Raw genomic sequence first — 23552 nt, forward strand, 5'->3', positions numbered from 1 at the left:
CGACTGAGACGTGATTTCTTATGGGGTGGAACCGACGAGGCGGCTAAGATGTGCTGGGTAGCTTGGGATGATATTATGGCTCCAAGAGATTTAGGAGGCGTGGGGATTCATGCACTTCGTGAAACCAATATCGCCATGCTCGCCAAATGGTGGTGGAGGTTTAAAGAGGATCGCAATGGACTTTGGAGGAAAGTTATATGGGGATTTCACAACAATAGCAGAACGTGGAGTTTTATTCCGGGTAAGCTATCGCTCCCGGGTATATGGAAACAGGTGGCAAAGTTAAATCACGACCTTTCGATCCTTAATATTAATCTCCCCGGTTTGTTTCGGGGATTACCGGGGAACGGGTCGGACATATCTTTCTGGCATGACAGATGGGTTTTGGACGTCCATTTGGAGCAAAAATTCCCTGCTTTATACGCGCTGGAATCCAGTCGTCACGTGTGTATCGCGGACAGGATTAGCGTCGAAAACGGGTTCGTGGTACTGAATTTCCATTGGAAGCGAATGTTTAATACGACTGAGGAATTTAAAGAATCAGGGGAACTGGTGGGGATTCTGAATTCCGTATCTCCGAACGTTGGACCGGATCGCTGGGCCTGGTCCTTAGATGACGCTGGGTCTTTTTCGGTAAAGAGCTTTAGGCGACTGATGCAGGAAAAGAAGTACGCAGAACCGGGGCAACGGTATGTATGGAACAACTGGTCACCGCTCAAGGTAAATTTCCTACTATGGAGAGTTTTTTTGGGCAGACTTCCAACCCTCGTGGAGCTCAAAAAACGTAACGTTCATGTCCCTAGTGTTAACTGTCCAATCTGTGGGAATGATGAAGAAACAATCGAGCATCTTTTTATCGCATGTCCGTTTACGCAGAAACTGTGGGACGAGGTTAGCGGATGGGTCAAGATAAGGTCCATGTTCTTATTAGAAAGGAGTGACCTGGTACATCTTCATAGTAATGTTCGAGGATCAGACAGGTGGAAAAAGGCGATATATTTGGTCATGCAAGCAGTTGTTTGGTGCACATGGCGGGCTCGTAATGAACTTGTTTTTAATCAGAAGCAGCCGAGGATCGGGAGGGTGATCGAGGAAATCAAGACGATAAGTTTCTTATGGTTTAAGAACCGAGCAAGAATGGTGGCGCTAAGTAAAAGAATAGGAAAATCATATATGAACAAGGCGGTGTAGTTGTATATCGGGGGTCGGGTCGGGTGGATTGGACCGTAGACTTAGTATGGGTCGGTGGGGAATTTCTACTTCCTTGCCAAGAAACAAAATGTTTAGTTTCTCGTGCAACCGCCTTTAGCGGAAAAACTTATAACAACACGTCATTACCTCATCTATTAGCCGTCAGATGATCATCTTATAGTTGAATCTCATCCGTCCATCATTAACCATCTCCTCTATAAATATTCAACCACGATATGCTTTGTTTTTCATCTCGCGAACACACGTTCACAACTTTGATCGGACAGATGTCCATGTGATCGATCGGCGATTATGCAGGAAGCCAAGCCGATGGTTTTAACGCGAGTTGTTGATTGCGGTATTGAAGGTACGGTTTACTTGATTCTGTTGCATGTTCATGATGTTTATTGTTATGTGTTGTAAATCTAGGCGGAAAAGCTGTAGCGTGTTTAGATATCCGATATGCGTATCTACTATCTAGCCGGTTTGCTTTAAAATAAACTTAGGGATTGTAAAACGGTCTAATCTAGTTAAACATGCCATAGAAACCGGTCTAATCTAGTTAAACATGCCATAGAAACCGGTCTAATCTAGTTAAACAGGCCAAAGAGGGCATAACGATAAACACAAGTATCAAACATGAAAACGCCTTGCTTTATCTAGCTGTATGTATTGGTTACAGCCTGCTTTTAATTTTAACTATTTTTAAAATATATATAATAAATTACATAGAAATTTTTATTAAACAAGTTTTTAAAAAGCGAGAGTCGCACAAAAGCGACAGGTTTAAAAGTGAGGCGCAAAGCGCAAAAGCGGTGGGCTTTTCGTACCCGTGGCGCAAAAAGATTATATAATTTTTATATATATCCATAGGTTTTTATCACCCCTTGTCAAAAATATAGTTATAACTAAGGTTTATATATGATTTTAGGTGCAAGCAAAAAAACCTATTGTCCTAACACTTTCATTAGAGGTGGCGGGGTGGATACGTGATATTATCACGGAAAGAAGTTCAACGCGTTATACTCCACCGCCGGGAAGAAGTTCAACGCGTTATATTTCCACGAAATCTGATTTTCGTTATCTTTATCACGCATTATTGTTTGGTATTGTGAGTGTAATTGTTGGTTGGGGGGAAATTGTTGGGTGTGGTGATGAGTGATGACCACCCCCACTAAAAAAGGTTATGAGTGATGGAAAAATGGTCGATGACATAGCGGAACTTGATTGGTGCTTGTGAGTGATAAATTCTATCACTAGTGAACCACCCCTCCTCCCCTTAACAAAAAATATAGTTATAACTAAGGTTTATATATGATTTTAGGTGCAAGCAAAAAAACCTATTGTCCAACACTTTCATTAACAACATAAAAACACCCAAAATACATCAGGCCACCCAAAAAAATGCGCTTTGTGGAAAAAGTGCGCTGAGACCTGCGCCTTAGTGCGCCTAGGTGCGCCTCAGGCGTGCTTTTTAAAACCTGGGTCACAAATAGTTCAGAACTATTTTTAAAATATAATAAATAACATAGGAATTTTTATTGACACAAATAGTTCAGGAATTACCAGCCCTAGTCTGAGACTCTTTGAGTATTAGTTGAGGATCTTGTCCTTTGGGGAAGACCAGGTTCAATTCCTGGCATGGTTTGTATGTAGGGTATGTAATCGGAAGTAGGGTTATTTTAACATTTGTTGTTCAAAAGAAAGTATACGATGACTTTATTGTATGTATGACTGCAGGGTTTCTGCCAACAGAATTGTCGATACTGATTAAATTTGACTTGAACTGGAACATATTGTTGATGTACTGATGAGAACTGAAGTAAAGTTATTGGCAACCAGGTTTGTATGTAGGGTATGCAATCAGAAGTTACGGATCTTGTTATTAGTATGTATGATGTCCTATTACACCTTGTTGTTGTTACTTTGACCTTTGCCATGTTGGGTGCGCTCGCATGGCAGGTCGCCTATCTTAATAAAAAATCCTGTTTTTGTTTCGGGGAGAGATCGCACGGGGTTGCCCGGGATCTCTCCTCTGGTGTGCGCTTTGTTTTTGTGTGCGCGTGTGCGTGTGTGTGTTTTTGTGTGCGCGTGTGCGTGTGTGTGTTTCTGTATTATTGTTTGATCTCTATCAGTGCTCAGAGCGTATCTACGGCCTAAATATTGGCAACAGCATCAACAATAATCACTCGATGAACACCAATACAATCTCCTGATTATCAAAGGTACTGTTATCTATAATTGCATACTAAATATGGTATTTAACTAACAGTCTTTATACGATATTTAACACTACGGATCAGCCATTATGCGTTATTTACTGGATGGTCTTTATACGATATAACCCCCCTTGAAAAACTTTGGTAGTGTTCCTGAATCTGAATAAACATAATGACTCGGAGCACATGGAGCCATCTTCTTATTTTTCTGTCAAAAATAAAAATGGCGGATTAGCTGATATTTCAGTTAATGAAAGAGCCCAATGCACAAAAAATGCACGTTGGGTCTTTGAAACAGTTCAGATCATTTTGATGATAATAAGTTTGATCTGTTTTACCGAGAAGGTCTACGGTTCGAGTCCGTATGGCCCTAGAGCCCTATAAAATAAAATGAAAATAAAAAAAATTAACATTCAAAGACAAAAAAATTCGTTCCCCCAATATCACAACCAATGAGGTCCGCAAGTTTCACATCTAAGTAACACTCACTTAACACGACTTGTATGAATCAGCCATTACTAATTGCGAATTTGCGGTATTTAAAGAATAGTCTTATACGATACTTAAGACGACTCGTATGAATCAGCCATTCTGTTCTGAGACTTTCATCGATAAAATCGAGCTGTTACATGCTTATAGTGTAGCTGTATGAATGTATATGCATTTATAATGCCTTGCAATCAGTTGGTTTTGTGTCTTTGCGTCAGCTAATCCTTTTAAGAAGGATCTTCTGCTTGCAAGTTGTATTTGATTGCCGATTTTCGTTCTGTAGGTTTTTCTTATCGTTTTCTGAACTGTACACTGTGGTTGTACAGTTTTTCTCCTGAAGCTATCTCGTAAGGTTTACAAATTGAGAGAAGATTGATAACGTGACAATGGCTAAATGACAAAGAACGACCCCCATCGTATGAACTTGCAAAATAGAAATCATGCTTTTATAATATAGTAAAATGAGTTGATTACTGTTTTTGTCCCTGTGGTTTGTCAAAAATCACTATTTCAGTCCGTTAGTTTAAAAATTAAGCTTTCAGTCCCTGTGGTTTCACTCTTGTACCATTTCAGTCCCTCTGGTTTCACTTTCTTGACCATTTTTTAAACTAATGGACTGAAATAGTGATTTTTGACAAACCACAGGGACGAAAACAGTAATTAACTCTATAGCAATTATTCCAATGGGAAGTGTTATACTGTTATTAACCATGGGACGTGTTATTAACCCCTATAAATGTCTTATGTTCCATTTTCATCATTGGGCAACAAATTGCACCTGCTGACCAAGGAAATGCGGTTATTGGTTTTACCGACATCTTAAATTATGTTGATATATACGTTGCCAGTTTTGAGTTTATGTAGCGAGGCTAATGGGAAGGTGTTGTATTGGAGGCCAGGCTTTGTGACTTCGTGGTTGTAAGATTTGATTCTTGTACTTAAAGATTTGATCATTTGGTATGTATTTTAATTGTGAGATCCGTTTATAAATTTTCTACTTGGAGTTGAAGCTTTATATTGTTCATGATGCTGCCGGACATTGGCGAAGCTTGGGGGGTCGATTTTTCCCAATTCCGGGGGGCGAAAACGTATATATCTAAAAATTTCTATACGAAGGTACTGTTCATAACACTACGCGTCGAAAAGTTCGGGGATACGAAGGTACTGTTCATAACACTATGCGTCGAAAAGTTCGGGGGGACGCTGCGCCCCTGCTGCCGGATGTTGATATGTTTGATACCTAAAAGGTGATGGATTTTTGGATTTGTGGAGGTAATTATGCTGCTGCTGCTGCTGCTGATTGTTGAAGCTTGTAATTGTTCAAGGTGACAGTTTTTAGATCTTGTGGATTTAATCATGCTGCTGCTGCTGCTGCCGAGTGTTAAAGCTTGATATAGTTCAAGAAGGCGACGGTTTTTTTTTATTTTGTGGAGTTGATGATGCTGTTGCTTTGGTGGCAATGCACCGTTTGTTGTCAAGGGTTCTGTCTGTAGTTACTTTTCACAGCTGGTGTCTTGTTGCGTAATCATCCTTTCCGTATGACCACTCTTGGGTATGTTCTTATCATTGATGCCAGAGATTTCTGTTGCGGCTTAGTTCTTGGTTTGAACTTGGGGTTGTAGGTAAAAACGATTCATTCTCAAATTTGTGCTTTTTTTCATATATCGCCAACTTGGTTTCAGGTTTACATTTCTAGATTCCTAATGCAAATGTTATGCTTTCAATGGTTCGTTATGGATGTGGTTAGCTTGTCGCACCTGACTTGGTTAAAGCTTTAATCGAACTTTACCATGGGAACTACAACTACAAATGAATCTCGTTGTGGGCAGTGGCGGATATAGAAAATCTTCGTAGCGGTAACGTTCAATAAAAAAGCGGTAACGAAATTGAAAAAACGTCAAATTTTTCCAAAATTTACACTACCGCCGGCGCGCCAAGCGGTAGCGGAGGCTACCCCTTCCCCTAAGGTAGGTCTGCCCCTGGTTGTGGGTGTGGACCTTAATCTTTTGGTATGAAGATGCTTCCCTTCATATATGCAATAAGTATGTATTACTGTTTCTTTGCGAATTGTTTACTTGAAAATTGTTGGCTGGCGTCGTTTTTTATAAGTTGAACTGTCCCAGTGTGTGTATTGGAAGAACCTTGGTTCATTCATGGAAGAACCTTGGTTAAATCATGATCAAATTGGACGTGGGCAATCTTAATAGTTGGTATAAAGCATGTTCGTATGGGTGATTTTAAGAAAGTTCTTAGCGAAATTGTTTTGACTTGACTACAGCCAGTAAGCCAGCCTGTTATCGTGTGTTGGGTTGGCTGGGATGTTTAGTTGCATACGTTTAACTTGGCTGTATTATTGTGCTTTGGATGGGGTGGGTTGTTTGTTGCAACAAACGGCTTATTCTGAAGAATTGACGTAATGACTTTCTATGGAGAATTGACGCGAAGGACTCAAATTTGTTGAGCTTTTTGTTGGTGAAGTGTAGTTGGTCTAGTTCTTAAATTTGCATGCAATTTTTTTTTCTTAAAATGGTATTTGCTCAACGTCTCTCACATATGGTGTTGAAATGGATATTGTTTTACATTTGGTGTTTTTGGACTTGAGACGTCTTTGCGTGTATTCAACCAAATGTTAGCTGTAGCTGTGTCGGTTTCTCAAAGGTCAAACGTGGGTCGCTTCAAGAAACGTGATAAAGCCAGGATTCCGAGGTCCGGGGCCATACATACTCATAAAGTCCGTTCCCTTCTTCAACCTCAATCTGGACTTCTAAAGTACGGGTGGCCTCTGGTCTATATTATAATGACCATCATTTTACTGTCCATTGTTCATGATAATTATTAATTGATATGGCCTTAACAAGCATGGCAGGCTTTTAAACAATGAATATGTACATGGGCTTGAGAACGGCAGGTGATGTTACCGAACCAACCTTGGGCTTGCGAACAATGGAATACTAAACTGGAGAACCCGGACCTACATTAAGGAGGCATATGAGACTTGGGAAGTCCAGTTTGATGGTTGCGAGACACACCTATGTGCTACGGCTCGCATTTGGGGTTAACAGACTTCAGACTTGCAAATAACACCATTTCCTTAAAAAAATCTTGACATGCATGAGGGAGAGCCTTGGGGTCATCGGTCATCCTATTGAACTTCTACATCTAAATAGATTATATCCAAATTAGCATGTATGCTAAGATTCTAGATCTGTAAGCTCTAAATTGGGAAGAGCACTCAGGGTCACCTCCTGAGAGGTTGGTGGTTCGAATCCGCCCAGATCTGTCTCCGTTTTAAGTTTTTAATATAGTTAAGAGTTAAATGCCATTTTAGTTCATGTGGTTTGGACCATTTTGTCAGTTTAGTCCAAAGGTTTCATTTTTCGCCTGCGGATCCAAAAAAGTTTCGCTGTTGCCATTTTATTCCACAGGGTTAATTTCATCTATTTTTTCTGTTCACGAGAAGGGCAAATCAGTCATTTTATATGTAATTCTATTAACTAGAAGGGCAATTCGGCCATATAAAATGACCGAATTGCCCTTCTTGTTAACATAAAAAATAGATGAAGTTAACCCAGTGGACTAAAATGGCAACGATGAAACCTTTTTGGATCCATAGGCGAAAAATGAAACCTTTGGACTAAACTGGCAAAAGACCCAAACCACAGGGACTAAAAAGGCACTTAACTCTATAGTTAATTACGTGTTCTTGGAACTTATCATTTAGGAACGGTCTAGATTATTGTCCATTTTAATTTCAGATGTATGTTTGGTTCATAGCTGTATTTTATTCCTAACGTGTTGGTTCGCAGACATTTATTGAAACTAGAATGTGATTTTTCAAGGATAACATGCCTGGTTGAGAACAAAATTGGACCGAATTAACTCAAATTTCATAATATAAAGGATTTTTCAAGGATAACATGTCAGGTTGAGAATAGAATTGGACTGAATTCATTCAAATTTCTTAATATAAAGGAAACATTCCTTTGAGCTTCTGAAGGAATACAACAAAGAAAGTGGAATCACTTAACTCTTGCCTTTGTTGTTGTCTCCGTCATCGTTGCCACCACCCCGCCCCACCTAACCATTTTTGTTACCATGGTAGCAACTAGCAAGGTACAATGATTGGATAATCTAATCTAATATTAATAAAAGAGTAACTTTAATGCCAAATGGCATTCTCTTGTAATAAAGAATTTCACCAAAATGCCATATAGCATTCTCTTGTAATATAAAGACTATTAAATGGTTGAATTTAATATATATTAGAAATAATCTTATATTCATGATTATATCTTTTCAATATTCTTAATAATTATTATTAGTTATCTACTTACCTATACTTTAGTATAATATCTCTACTTTAGTAAATAAAAACATACTTATCAAAATAAGATGGGATAACCAAAAATTTATATACCCATCACTATTTGACGTACAAAAATTTAAAACCTCATCATGTTTATAATTTGTTATTATCGTTTTCACAAATGTTAAACATATGTATAAACAATATATATATATATATATATATATATATATATATATATATATATATATATATATATATGAGTAATTTTATATTTTATTTAATTTTGTATGTACAGTTCATATTTGAGTTAGAAATATAAAAAATAATTTAAAGCTTATAATCGTTATGTCCTTCAAAAGCAACCAACCTCAACAATAACATATTTATTTTAAAAAACTCATTTAAGTTTATATAAATGGAAAATACATTTATTTCCCCAAAAAACTCGATCAAATCCATAATTATCTTAAAGCCTTTAATTTTCTATCCTCAAACCCATGTAATACATGGGTCTATAAACTAGTAAAGAATAAAATAGTAAATTTTGTTATTAATTAATTTTTAAAATGAAAAACTTAGTAACTTTATTAAAACTTTAGAGATAGAAAAGTAAATTAATAAAAGAAGAAAAAAAAGGGCTTGAAATAAAGGAGAAAAAAATGCTTGATAGTCCAATTCCAAAGCATTTGAAAAAAAAACTTAAATTCATAGTTCATTTAACTCTATAATTAATATATAATTAATATGCGTGTACCGCAAGTGGTGAACGCAACAAATCAACATGTTTTCAAAATTCCAGTGTTCATTGGTTCGGTCTACGATTTATTAGGTTTATTCGGTTCAGTTTACTCAGTTTTCGAAATTTTGTATCCTAAACCAAAAACCAAATCAAACCAAATTAGAAATATGTAAACCGAACTAAACCAAACCAAACTCAATTTGGTTTGGTTTCGGTTAGAAACCAAATAAACCATATTTAACCAAATTGTATCTAAGTACTTTTTTTTTCCTAATTTAAATTTATGTTTGTGTTCCAATTTTCGAACATCAAGTCAACAACTAATTTAAACCTAATAATATATAGAGTAAATTACTTTTTGAGTCCCTGTGTTTTAGTGGTTTTAACCACTTGAGTCCAAAATAAAAAAGTTTAACGCCCTGAGTCCCTAGCCATTTATTTTATAACGTTTTGAGTCCAATTTTGTTCATTTTATAACGATTTGAGTCCAAAAAATTGGACTCAAAAGGTTAAAATTTGGACTCAAAAGGACTCAAATGGTTAAAGAAAATGCTTATAGGGACTCAGGTCGTTAAACTTTTTGCTTTTGGACTCAACTAGTTAAAACCACTAAAACACAGGGACTCAAAAAGTAATTTACCCTAATATATAAATAAAAGACATAGCAAAATAAAAAAAACACGTCCAGAAAATAGTCGTACACACAATCACAACGTTAAAACTTTAAAACATAGATGATAGAAACTATAAATAGTCAACAAGTTCGATGACACAAAATATAAATAATCTTCATAATAATATATAAATAAAAGACATAGCAAAATAAAAAAAACACGTCCAGAAAATAGTCGTACACACAATCACAACGTTAAAACTTTAAAACATAGATGATAGAAACTATAAATAGTCAACAAGTTCGATGACACAAAATATAAATAATCTTCATACATGAGTTTCTCGAGTGAACCTCATACCTAAAATGAAGAAAATTTAATAAACAAAAATGTATTTTGATCAATATTTGATGCAACCATAGGGATACATATACTTTAGATATTAGACTTAGTATTTTGGGCTAATAAATTGTATATATTTTATGAAACATTATTATTTTTATTTAATAATTAATTAAATTAACGGTTTATTCGGTTATCCAAATAAACCAAACAAAAAAAAAAAAAAACGTGGATTCAGAAACCGAATCAAAAACCGTATTCACAATTCGATTTCGGTTAGAAACCAAATCAAAAACCGAATTCGTTATTCAGATCGATTTATTCGTTTACGGTTTTTATTTAGTTACGGTTTTTTTTTTCACAAACACCCCTAAACCCCCACACAAACCAAAACTGAAAAGTGAAGAAAGTCACACCCCAAAATGTGGAGAAGAACCTTTTGCAGCACCACCACTGCAGCCACACTCGCCAACAAAAAATGGGACGCACTAGTAATCGGCGGTGGCCACAACGGCCTCACCGCCGCCGCATACCTAGCTCAATCCGGCCTCTCCGTCGCCGTCCTCGAGCGTCGCCACCTCATCGGCGGTGCTGCAGTCACCGAAGAACTCATTCCAGGCTTCAAGTTCTCCCGCTGCAGCTACCTCCAGAGCCTCCTCCGTCCTTCTATCATTAGGTTTCATTATTTTTTACACAAATTTTGTTGTTGTTGTTGTTTAATTTGTTTATTTCTCAACTGTTTTATTGTTGTAATAATGGATTTGAAGAGATCTGGAGCTGCATAGGCATGGATTGAAGCTGTTGAAGAGGAATCCGTCATCGTTTACGCCGTGTTCCGATGGACGTTATCTTCTGTTAGGTTCGGATGCTGAAATGAATCGTTTGGAGATTTCGAAGTTTTCGGAACGAGATGCTGAAGCTTATCCGAGGTTATGTTGTTGTGATATTATATTAGAAATGATCTAAGTAGTTAATGCGGTCAAATATCGGATATCGGTCAACGACTGGTATTTGAGATATCGGTTATCACGGTGGGATATCTTTGATTTTAATATCATGCTATATATATATATTTAACACTAACAATTAAGTATACTCTCCTATTATTAACAAATTAACCTTTTGCAGTTTTGCAACTTGCAAAACACTAACAATTGTAGCAAGTAGGAACTGACTAAGACTTTAAACACTAACATGTAACAATTAAGACTTAAAACACTAATAGCAGCTATAAGAAGAAAGATGGATGGTAGAAATAAGAAGAAAGGTACTGATATCGAGAAATCGGTGATATATCGGTCAATATCGCCGATATTATTGGTACCGACATTCTGACCGATATTTTGCACCAATTACTAGGCAGGGGACCGATAACCGATATATCACTGATATAACTACATATTAATATCCCGATATATCAGTGATATATCGGTTATCGGTGGCCTGCTGAGATATCGGTACAAAATATCGGTACCGATAATCTTGGTTTAAAAAAGCGCCAGGCGCTCCGAAGCGTTTTGGTTCCAAAAGCTTTAAGCGAAGCTTCAAGCGCGAAGCGAGAGCTTCACGTATACGAAGCGCTCAAAATTAAAAAAAATTAAAAAAAAATTGTACACATCAATATGACCTATTCTACTTGTTAATCAATAATAAACACAAAAACATGATTAAAAAAACACTTAACACATAAAAAGCATAGTTAAAACATAAATTAAAGTAGAAACACACTTAAAACATAAACATAAAAATAGTCTTTAATCAATAATCATCATAATCAAGTACGTATTCATCTCGGGTCACCAGATGAGAAGGACTTTTCCGAGGCAGCAGTAGTGCTGTTTGATCCTGTGGCCATTATGATTTCTAAACAGAAATCAAGTTGCAGAGAGAATAGAAGGAGAAAGAGGAAGACAGCCGCTGATATGTTAAAAGACAGCGGCTGATTATTAGGGTAAAGAAGTAGGGCCTCATTTAAACCCTATTTAAAGACTATTGGGCCTAAAAAATGGCCCAAATGTGACCTGATTGGGCTGAAGCGTCACTTCAAACCATCATCGCTTCGCGCTTAAAGCTCGCTTCAAAACGCTTCACGTGTTGTAACGCTTCAGACCAAAAAAAGCGCTTTTCCAAACGCTTCAGCTCTTCACGCTTAAAGCGCGCTTAAAGCTCGCTTTTTTAAACACAGCCGATAATATCAGTGATATTGACCGATATTGGACTGAAATTTGACCAATATATCACCGATTTTCCCGATATCAGTACCTTTCTTCTTAGTTCTACTATCTGTCTTTTTTTTTTTTTTCTTATTGTTGCTATTAGTGTTTTAAGTCTTAATTGTTAGTTGTTATTGTTAAATGTTAGTGTTTTAAGTCTTAGTAAGTTCCTACTTACTACAATTGTTAATGTTTTGCAAGTTGCAAAAGGTTAATTTGTTAATGGTAGGATACTGAATTGTTAGTGTTAAATTGCTATATATATAAATTTAGCATGATATTAAAATTACCGATGTCCCACCGATATCCTACCGCGATAACCGATATCTCAAATATCGGTCCTTGACCGATATCCGAGATTTTACCGCATTAACTACTTAGCATAGGAAGTGATCTGGTGTAAACATAGACATGTACTGAGATTGATATTTAATTTAATAATATTAATACAGTTTGTTACTGTTATATTGATTGTGTTGTTGAATTTTAAATGTAGGTATGAGAATCAGTTGGAGAAGTTTTGCAGGTTTATGGATCCGTTGATAGATTCATCACCTCCTGAAGCTCACCAAGGTGTTTCATCTTTTAATTCGCGGTTGAAGCATAAGTTACAGAAATCGGAATTTTGGGCACATTGTTTGCATCAGTCTGTGTCCATGGGTCAACAAGGGCTGGTGTAAGATTTCTTTATCCTAGTGCCATACTTGGTTTAAAAAAAGCGCGAGGTGCTTTGAGGCGTTTTGGTCCCAAAAACCGAGATGCGTGCATCATGTACGTGAGGCGTGCGTTTATGTGCAACCAAATAAGCCTTATTTACTGCCAGAAACTGCATATCTCATTTGTTTTACATAGAAACCTATTTCATGATTTCTTCATCCCTTAGGTTGCTTTTACGTAAAAACCCCTACGGACCCTACTTTTGACCAATTATGACCTAGAAACCTGATGCGTTTCCTCAGTGCCCTGTGCCGCAGCCACGCCTTTTTAAACCAAAGTGTCAAACATAGTTGTCAATAGCGATCATAGCGATCGCTATAGCGCGCTACGTAGCGTATAGGTATAGTGTCGCTATTAGGGTTGTAGCGATGATAGCGAGCTATTAGGGTTGTAGCGATGGATAGCGAGAATAGCGACACTTTTTTTGTTTTTTATTATAAATAGAAATTAAATATAGCTATAAAATAGCTGGATTTTAGGTTTTTGTTAAATATACATATGAATAGCATATATATCAGGGTATTTTGATATAATATACATATAAAATTTGTAAATCTTTTTTCTAGTGTATCGCTATTTATAAAATTGCCGCTGGCTATTTATCGCTATTCGCTATGTAGCATATAGGTCTATGTTGTCAAAAGCGCAAAAAGCGCGCGCCTAGGCGCTCGGGCGCAGCGAGGCGCACTATAGCGTCTGGTGGCAGCCTAGGCGCAAAAATGGTTTTTTTTGAAAAAAACGCTGCTGAGGCGCAAAAAGGCGCGCGCCTAGGCGCAAAAACAAGTGCTGAGGCGCAGCGCATAAGCAGAAAACAAAACGCACGCACAAAAAAACCGAAACTGAGTGCGTGCAAAAACCTGCCTCACGCGGGCTCGGGTTTTCGGAGCTGCGTTCGTGTCCGCAGGACGTGCGGGCACGCACGAGTTCAACCAAATTCCAGCTCAGAAACTCATCTTTGCATATATAATAGTTTTTTAATTTTATATGTGGAATCTTATTTATTTTCAAAGCATAACATATTTTTTATATTTTTTTTTCTCTATGTGCGCTTTACTTAAAAAAGCCCACGCCTTTTTTGCGCCTTGCGCCTAGGCTCCGGGCAAGGCTGATGCGCCTCGCCTGCGCCTTGCGTCTTATCGCTATTTGTTGCTATTCGCCATTAACAACTATGGTGCCACATGAATAGGGCCTTGAGCACATTTAGTTGGGTTTATTATTATTACTAAAGGGGAATAATAGCATGATATTAATGCGTGTATCTCCTAAATGAAGTCAAATATTAACTAATTACCTTCTTGGCTTGTTCGGCTTAAGAAGATGTTTGCATTACAAACCTTGTGAACTTATGTAGTTCTTTCTTCTTTCAGGGATTTCATGGACCTTTTACTGTCACCAGCATCAAAGGTTTTGAATAACTGGTTTGAGGTTGTTACTCGATCCTCATTCCTTTGTCTTTGTGAACCCTAGAAAGTTTTTACCTGCCGTTTTTTGTTATCAAAGTCTTTTAATGAACTGTGAGGTCCACACAATAGAGATGCTTGTATTATTACTGGAATAAATGGCACTAGTTAGGGGTGCAAACGAGCCGAGCCGAGCCCAAGCTTGACCAGGCTCGAGCTCGATTAACTTATGTGAGCTCGGGCTCGAGCTCGGCTCGATTCGAGCTTTGTTTTCAAGGCTCGAGCTCGGCTCGTTTGTATTTTCTCAAGCTCGAGCTCGGCTCGGGCTCGGCTCGTTTATTAACTATTAATTAATATATTAAATAAAAATAATATAACTAATAGACTTTTTAGGCTCGCGAGCTCGATAAGTGAAGCTCGGGCTTGTTTACTAAATAAGCTTATTTTTAGGTTCGAGGTCGGCCTGTAAACAAGTTTGAATAAGCTCGGCTCGACTCGGCTCGTTTACACTAAGGCTCGATAAGGCTCAACGAGCCTAACAAGCTTCACATGCTAGGCTCGAGCTCGGGCTCGATAAACAAACGAGCTTTATTTTAGGCTCAAGCTCGGCTCGGGCTCGATAAAGCTCGGCTCGTTTCGAGCTTTTTCTCGAGCCGATCTCGAGTAGCTCGCGAGCTGCTCGGCTCGTTTGCACCCCTAGCACTAGTTACATAACGAAGAGTACGGATAACAGATACATTGCATGCACGCATTAGTATTGTGCCAAGTGGCTAATGCATATATATATATTGGTAGTAAAAACTAAAAAGGTTATACACTAGATGCACAGTTGAGTTGACTGAATTTGACAAAATGATTCTCATATGGTTCCAAGACGATATGTGGTTTTAACGTCTAGAGTCTAATTTGGTATAATGTAGGAATATTGGATTTTAATAATTCCAACTATTCGTCGTTGGCCGCCAACAGTCCCAACTTTAAAAATAACCACTAGTAGTCCTAACTTTTAACATATTGGCGTCCAATGGACCCTGACTAACAGGACCCTAACGCCGTTAGCCTCCGGTCGCCGGAAAAACGTTTTTTGGCCGGAAAACTCATTTTTGGCCGGAAAACTCAACATTTTTGTCCTGAACCTCTTTGTAATCTTATTATGGACCTTTGGGAACCTTTTTCTAGTAAAAGCCCCAATTATTAAACTCACCGGAAAACTCTTTTTTCGCCGGAGAACTTTTTTTCGCCGGAAAACTCAACATTTTGGCCGAAAAAACTCAACATTTTCATCCCAAAGTTAGTCAGGATCCGTTAGTGGCCAATATGTCAATAATTGGGACTGCCAGTGGTTATTTTTGAAGTTGGTACTGTTGGCGGCCAACAACGAATAGTTGGGATTATTAAAATCCAATATTCCTATAATGTATACTGTACTGACATTTGTAACCTTTTGTATGTGAATACAGAGTGAGGTGTTGAAGGCAACACTTGCTACAGATGCAGTAATAGGAACCACTGTAAGCGCCCTTCAATTATCACAATTCACATCTCTGTATCTCATTACATATTTATGCCCCAAAGAAAAAAAGAAAAATGGAATGAAATACAAAAGAGAATCTAGGACGATCTTATAGTTAGAAGAAGTCCATGGTTGCAAAAGTCGCTAGGCGCTCCCTAGTCGGTCGACCGGGGAGTTGAGAGTACTCGGCCTAGGCGGAGAGTACTCGGGGAGTACTCGGACATGTTAAAGTATAAAGAAATTAGTTTTGGAAATTATATATATGTCAAATAACATAAATTTACTAATATCTAGAACAAAATACGCGAAAATGATATTAATTCTTTAATATGATAGGCATATAAATTATGTTTTATTATTTTTTAAGTAAAAACTCGGCCTAAGTTGACCTACTAGATACGATTTTGGCCGAGATTGACCGCGTTTGACTGATTTCGAGTAATTAGGCGGAGTCAAAGAAAAGTCGACTCGGCAGCCTACCTTGTAGCGACTACTCGGGGAGTATTCGGCCTTGGAAACCTTGTTTTACAACCATGAGAAGAACACATGTTTATTGTTTTTGTAATTCTATGTTCTCTATTGACTTCTACTTGCATTTACCCTAACGCTCCTACAACTAACTACTGCTAATGGTTAATGAATCAACATGGTGTTTTAACTTTCGTAATGCAGACAAGTGCCCATTCACCAGGGAGTGGGTATGTTCTGCTACACCATGTTATGGGAGAAACTGACGGTCACCGTGGAATTTGGTCGTAAGTATTTCTAATCGAGTGTATGTGTAGTGTTTGTTATTTATGAGTAAAAATGCCATTTTCGTCCCTGAAGTTTGGCCAGTTTTGCGACTTTCGTCCAAAGGTTTGTTTTTCCGCATCTGGATCCAAAAGGTTTGAAATCTTGCCATTTTCATCCAGCTCGGTAACTCCATACATTTTTCTCCCTTAAGTCATGGATATTTCCTTCTTTTTTGTTAACTTAAAAGGGCAATTCGGTCTTTTCTACTTTATTAGACTATGAGCCCACGACTTCGATGGTTCCACCGGAGCGAGCATGAACCACCATCTTGAGTAAAGCTAGGGCTTAGATTTTGACCCGTTTGAAGTAGTGAGGGTTGTTGAGCCATGGTTTCTCTTGCTGGAACTTGGCCTGAGCGGCCTCGTCGTAGTAGAAGATGGCGTCTGATTCGGAAGACTGAGGAGCCTCCATTGTTACGATGTTGTTTTCAAGCTCCCATGTCTGTTGCGCCATGGCCGCCGATGAGGAGAACGAGTAGGGATCCATTGTTGGTGAAGAAACCTAACTAAGCCCGTGGGCTCATAGTCTAATAGAAAACACCCCTGACTTAGTGGAGAAAAATGGATGGAGTTAACAAGCCGGGTGAAGATGGCAAGATTTCAAACCTTTTGGATCCAGATGCGAAAAAACAAACCTTTGGACAAAAGTCGCAAAATTGGCCAAACCTTTGGGACGAAAATGGCATTTTACTCATTATTTATTGGTGAAACTGTGGTTGATCATGGCTTTCTAAGTTCTCCTTTTGCTTGTAATTATTTTGATTTGCTTGCCAGGTATACAAATGAATATTTCTGTTGAACTATTACTATAGTGCTGTTAAATACATATTTACATGCAAGGTAGCTGATACGCGTTTAGGTATGTTGAAGGTGGAATGGGCTCAGTGTCATTGGCCATTGGAAAGGCTGCTAAGGAAGCTGGTGCCACCATAGTTACCGATGCAGAGGTATATTATTTTTATCGAGTAATTTAATAATTTGTTGTGACCTATGTATCCAAGTCATGAAATGTTTTCTTAATTCTTTATGGAGTTAATTGCCCGGATGGTCCTTGTGGTTTCACGTTTTTTCACATTTAGTCCCCACCTTTTGAAAATAGCAGGTATGCTCCCTATGGTATGTTATTTTGTTACTCGGATAGTCCCCGGAGTAGATGTCAAGTTAGTTTGGAAATAGCAGATATGCTCCCTATGGTATGTTATTTTGTTACTCGGATAGTCCCCGGAGTAGATGTTAGTTAGTTTGGAAATAGCAGGTATGCTCCCTATGGTTTGTCGTTTTGTTACTCGGATAGTCCCCGGAGTAAATGTCAGGGGACTATCCGAGTACCGAGTAACAAAATGACAAACCATAGGGAGCATACCTACTATTTCCAAAAGGTGGGGACTAAACGTGAAAAAACATGAAACCACAGGGACCATCCGGGCAATTAACTCTTCTTTATGCTTTGAATGAAAGGGTCATTTTATTTTTGGGCCGAAGGGTATCTTTAGTTGTAACGAATGACCTTTTGCTCTAAGCTAAGCTGATGCATTTTGAAAAATATTGTTACTAAAGAATTGTTCATTTTGTTATTCAGGTATCAAAGATGATGATTGAAGATTCAGACAGAGTAACTGGGGTAAACTAACTATAATTATATGAGTAAACTGCCATTTTGGTCCCTGAGGTTTGGTCACTTTTGCCACTTTAGTCCAAAACTCAAACCTTTTGCATCTGGGTCCCTGTGGTTTCAGTTTTATTGCCATTTTGGTCCAAAAATGAAATCAGGTCATATTTGTCTTATGAAATCCTGCAATTTTGTCATTTTCCTCAGGGGCAAATCAGGTCATAGTTGTCTTATAAAATATGGTATTTATTTATAAAAAAGAAATGATCATTTTGCCCCTGCGGAAAAGGACAAAATAGCAGGATTTTATAAGACAAATATGAACTGATTTCATTTTTGGATCAAAATGGCAATAAAACTGAAACCACAGGGACCCAGATGCAAAAAGTTTTGAGTTTTGGACTAAAATGACAAAAGTGACCAAACCACAGGGACCAAAATGGCAGTTTACTCTAATTATATTATGCAATTGCTAAAATGCACCATGACGCAGCATCGCGACAATCTAACATTGTGTTTTAAGGTTATATTGGCTGATGGAACGAAAATTCCTTCTTCGGTTGTTTTATCGAATGCTACTGCATACAAGACTTTCATGGTACAAAATTTCTTGCTCTGTTTGCACGTTTATCCAGGAGTAAGGTAATTGACTGTTTTGACCTTTTCATACTTTACACAGGAGCTAGTACCTGAAAACGTTCTTCCGGAAGATTTTTCTCGTGCGATTAAGCACTCTGACTATAGCTCCGTAAGATTCTATTGCGTTTCATCGTTTATCCTAGAGTAAAGTACACAGATAGTCCCTGTGGTTTTCTAAAATTTTGGACTTGGTCCCTAGCTTTCCAAAAGTATACAGATGGTCCCTGTGGTTTGCACTTTATTATGCATTTAGTCCTTAGCCAATAAATCTAAAGGTTTTAGGAGGTCCAAGTTATGGACTAAATACCTTACAAAGTGCAAACCACAGGGACCATCCATGTAATTTTGGCAAAAGTTGGGGACTAAATGCGTTGCAAAGTGCAAACTACCAGGACCATTTGTGTACTTTTGAAAAACTAGGGACCAAATCTAGAATTTGGAAAACCACAGGGACTATCCGTGTACTTTACTCTTTATCCTATTATCAACATTCCAAGTTTGGAGTGAATGAGTGATGGCAAATTCGGTAAAACGATAAGCGTCTGCTATGTTATATTTAAACAGGCAACCACCAAAATCAATTTGGCAGTTGACAAGTTGCCACAGTTTCGGTGCTGCAATATTGGTTATCCCGAAGCGGGCCCGCAGCATATGGGTACCATTCACATTGGTTCTGAGACGTATGATATTCTTCCAGTTTTCCTTTTACATCTTTTTTATTTAATTTTTGGGAAAATATCATAAAAAACACTATACTTTCTGTTTTTTCTCACAAACGTCACTCGACAATTTTTTGCAGTTAAAAACACTATACTTTGTGTTTTTTCTTGCAAAAGTCACTCAACAATTTTTTGCACATGTGGAGTGACTTTATGTGTAAAAATTTGTTGAGTGACTTTTATGAGAAAAACAGAAAATATAGTGTTTTTTTTATGCAAAAAATTGTGGAGAGATTTTTGTGAGAAAAAAAAAAAAAAAACAAAAAATATAGTGTTTTTTTATGATATTTGCCCTTTATTTTTTCTTAATCATTATTTAGTTATTAATATTAAACTGTATAAATAGTATTTTATTTATTAGGAAATTATATTATAACTTGTTTTCCAGTATAGAGGAGATTGAGACTGCATGCCAGGAGGCAAGAAACGGCTTGCCATCACGAAGGCCTGTAATCGAAATGACAATTCCTTCGGTTTTAGACAAAACTATATCACCACCGGGTACGTTTTCGTTATAATAATTTATTTAGTAGGTTATGCCAGTGCACTCTATTTTCGCTAGCTAATGAAACTCGTTTTTTTTGTAGGCAAACATGTTATCAACTTGTTTGTTCAGTTTACACCATATAAACCTAACGATGGTAGCTGGGAAGATGCTGCATATAGAGTGAGTTTTATTTCAGAATATACTGTTGTGATTCTCTTTTTTGATTGTTATGTTGATTGAATATATATAATATTTTATAAAATATAAAATTTTACCGATATGCTTCACTCATAGTTTATTATCCTATTGTATATATATGTTTTGATCTAGTTTTATATTTGAATTTCAAACGTTATTTTTTAGGAATCATTTGCACAAAGATGTTTCAACTTAATTGACGAGTATGCCCCTGGCTTCAGCTCATCAGTTATTGGCTATGACATGTTGGCTCCACCGGACCTTGAAAGGATAATCGGTCTCACAGGTATTTCATGCAAGTAATCTCTTTTAAGTTTTAACATTTAAATGTTGACCTTTAGCGGGTCAAACAGGTTCTCATGTCAAATTTGACATAATTTTAGAGTGAATTTCAAGAATTGTCCTTTATGTTTATACCCATTTTCAGGCGCTGTCCTTTATGTTCAAAATTGACGAGTTTTGTCCTTTATGTTTTCATATCATACACGTTTTGTCCTTTAGGCCTAACCCAGTTAGTTTTTTCAGTTAAATTTGGTCATGTGCTTTGCACATGAGGGCATTTTTTGTCAATTCAAAGGTAAGTTCAACGGCAAATTTACAGCTCATAGCTTCTGCAACATTTGAATTGACAAAAATGCCCTCATGTGCAAAGCACATGACCAAATTTAACTTAAAAAACTAACTGGGTTAGGCCTAAAGGACAAAACGTGTATGATATGAAAACATAAAGGACAAAACTCGTCAATTTTGAACATAAAGGACAGCGCCTGAAAATGAGTATAAAGATAAAGGACAATCCTTGAAATTCACTCCATAATTTTATCCCGGTGAAAATAGAAAAGGATGACCCGCTACCACTCGTTTTTTTGTTCTTTTTCTTTTTCTTTTTGACTTTCATAAATAGTTATTATATCAATATTATTTCCATAATAATCCATTTTTTTTGGGGTAAAGCATTTTAAGAGTTTGTTGATGATTGACTATGCTTTAGGTGGTTTTTAAACCTTTTGATCTGTTTTCTTTTCAACTTATTAAAATTACCATTTTGCCATTTACCGTAATTCCAATAAAATGACTGCATTCGTTTGAGTCCACAAAATTTATTTTATCGTTTTATACGTAGGATATTTTTATATTTGACTAACAATTAAATTATTTAACCTAACTATGTGCAAGCTCAAACATTATGATTCATGTTATAATATGATTAAAGATTTTTTTTTTTTTTTGGCAGGAGGGAACATCTTCCATGGTGCAATGGGGTTGGATTCTCTTTTCCTAATGAGACCTGTAAAGGGATGGTAAGCAAGCTTCGATATTCTCTCGCTTACATGTTATTCTTATTTTGATGACGTTCGAAAACAAGCTTATATGTGATGCAATGCAGGTCAAATTACAGAACTCCGTTACGAGGATTGTACTTGTGCGGGAGTGGAGCCCACCCTGGTGGTGGTGTCATGGGGGCACCTGGACGCAATGCAGCTCGTGTGGTTATTGACGACATTAAAGGCTGATAAGTGGCATTTCTTGAACCATTAAGATCATCATATGGGATGCATCACGGTTTTAGACTCCAAAACACTGATATCTGTCAAGAATCGTCACTTCAGCTAGCTAACTGTTGGTCGAATTTGTTGTTTACTGGCGTGGTGTTGATGATACGGCAAGCGTACCTATGGAACTGGATCGAGACCATGATCTGTAGTTAATCTTACGTTTAATTTATCAAACATAACTCATCTTGATTGAGACAATGGGGCAAAAGTGTCCAAATGTTACTAAATTTAACGTTCCTCGTCCCCACAAGTTTCTTAAAATAGCATCTCCTTATCCGTCTACAACTCTAAAAGCGTGAGTCATGATTACCAGCGGCAACGGCTCAATAGTTAACTAGTTAAATCACCGAACACTAACCACAAATTCCCCGTGTGACAACAATTTTAAGGGATAGACTTGTTGCAACATAAAATCATATTTGGTTCTTATGTATGTATTGATCAATATTAGATCATATATTTTTTTTTTTTTTTTATTTTAATAACTCAATTGACCATCATGAAGCAATGACTTGGTTGGAACTAAAGAGCAGGGGGAGGTTGATTTATCGGTGTCACTTTGAGTTGTTCACGAGCAACTAGCAACGAGCGAGCGTACTTTTGCTCATGCCTGGATCATTTACAAATCGAACCAAGTCGGTTGGCTCATTTTTTCAACTGATCCGAATCGGACGAGCGTATGCAATTTTTTATCGAGCGCCGAGTCATTTGGATAGCCCTATAATAGGAATCGGCCTTTCAGCGCTGGCTCAACCATTTTGGTGGCCTAAGGCGAAGTAAAAACGTGTGGTTTTTTTCGAAAAAAAAAAAGAAAGAAACCAATTTTAGGCAATTATATCACAGAATGAACACATATTTTAGGCTAAATACAGATTTTAGCTAGGGCTTAGGCCCATATTGACACACATTAAATCCATTTCGCAGGCCCATATCATATATCTGTATATATATTTTTTTAAAGTATGGAGGCCCTATAGATTTTGTGGTCCAAAGCCCAAGCCTTAAAATACTTGGGCTTGGGCCGGCCCTGCGACCTTTGAATCAATGAATTACAAAATAGAAAATTCGTCAAAAAGCCGGTCACCAGCCCAAACCCTTGAAAGTAGCGACACTAGTTTTCTGTCACAGGTTTTTATAGCTTTTATTTTTTTATAGGGTCGTTATAACGTTTTTGGAGGTTCTAAGCAAACTACAAAGTCGGGCCCCTTTTGAATTCCCTAAGCAAATGTGTAATAGGACTAATATCAAATTCCCTAAGCAAATGTTTTTGCCATTTCAATAACTAATCCATATGAAACACATTGTATAAAATTAAGGAAATTGACCTTTTTGGTGTGTTTTATATTTCCTTCTAGTAGCTAATTTCTTTCTTTGCCCAAATTTCTGTTTCTTTGAAGATTCTAAAATAACATGTGTTTTTCTAGTCGTATTAGTATCATTTACTTCATCTTCAGTAGTATTTGTTGTTTTTTTTCCTTTCCTATTTTCAAAACAAAGTTATACGAGTCAAAACGCAATGAAAATAGGTTCTAATCGATTTGAAATAACTTACTTGTGTATCGCTTGCAAAATGTTTTCACAATTAAAATGCACCTAAAACAACCACAATTCGATTGATTCGACCCTAATTTTCCAGGTAAAACTGAATGTCATCGTTTTGTTGGCTCAGCAGTTTGATTTCAAAAGGATTAAAGCATAATGACTTTTTTTTGCCCCTCCCTTGAACAACATTTCCGTTCAATTAGGGTGTAAGGGGCAGTCCCCTAAGAGGGAGTCCCTTCTCTTACGCACCACCAATCAGCTA

The 23552-nt window shown here is 37.3% G+C and overlaps 1 protein-coding gene and 1 long non-coding RNA gene across 2 annotated transcripts; both read left to right on the top strand.

The window, feature by feature from the left end:
• The first annotated feature begins 1278 nt into the window (after positions 1–1278).
• On the top strand, positions 1279–3184 carry LOC110880054. The gene is made up of 2 exons (XR_002559174.2): positions 1279–1558; positions 2932–3184. It is a non-coding gene; the product is annotated as an uncharacterized LOC110880054 (long non-coding RNA).
• A 7095-nt stretch (positions 3185–10279) lies between these two features.
• LOC110880053 (pyridine nucleotide-disulfide oxidoreductase domain-containing protein 2) lies at positions 10280–22009 on the top strand. The gene is made up of 16 exons (XM_022128610.2): positions 10280–10579; positions 10671–10832; positions 12613–12792; positions 14201–14258; positions 15694–15744; positions 16419–16501; positions 17400–17487; positions 18120–18161; positions 18673–18747; positions 18829–18897; positions 19353–19468; positions 19896–20008; positions 20095–20174; positions 20358–20478; positions 21427–21493; positions 21580–22009. The coding sequence occupies exons 1-16, from the start codon at positions 10326–10328 to the stop codon at positions 21704–21706; spliced, it is 1686 nt and encodes a 561-aa protein (XP_021984302.1). The 5' UTR covers positions 10280–10325; the 3' UTR covers positions 21707–22009.
• Positions 22010–23552: the final 1543 nt, after the last annotated feature.

Source organism: Helianthus annuus, chromosome 11 (assembly GCF_002127325.2).
Source record: "Helianthus annuus cultivar XRQ/B chromosome 11, HanXRQr2.0-SUNRISE, whole genome shotgun sequence".
NCBI classification, from domain to species: Eukaryota; Viridiplantae; Streptophyta; class Magnoliopsida; order Asterales; family Asteraceae; genus Helianthus; species Helianthus annuus.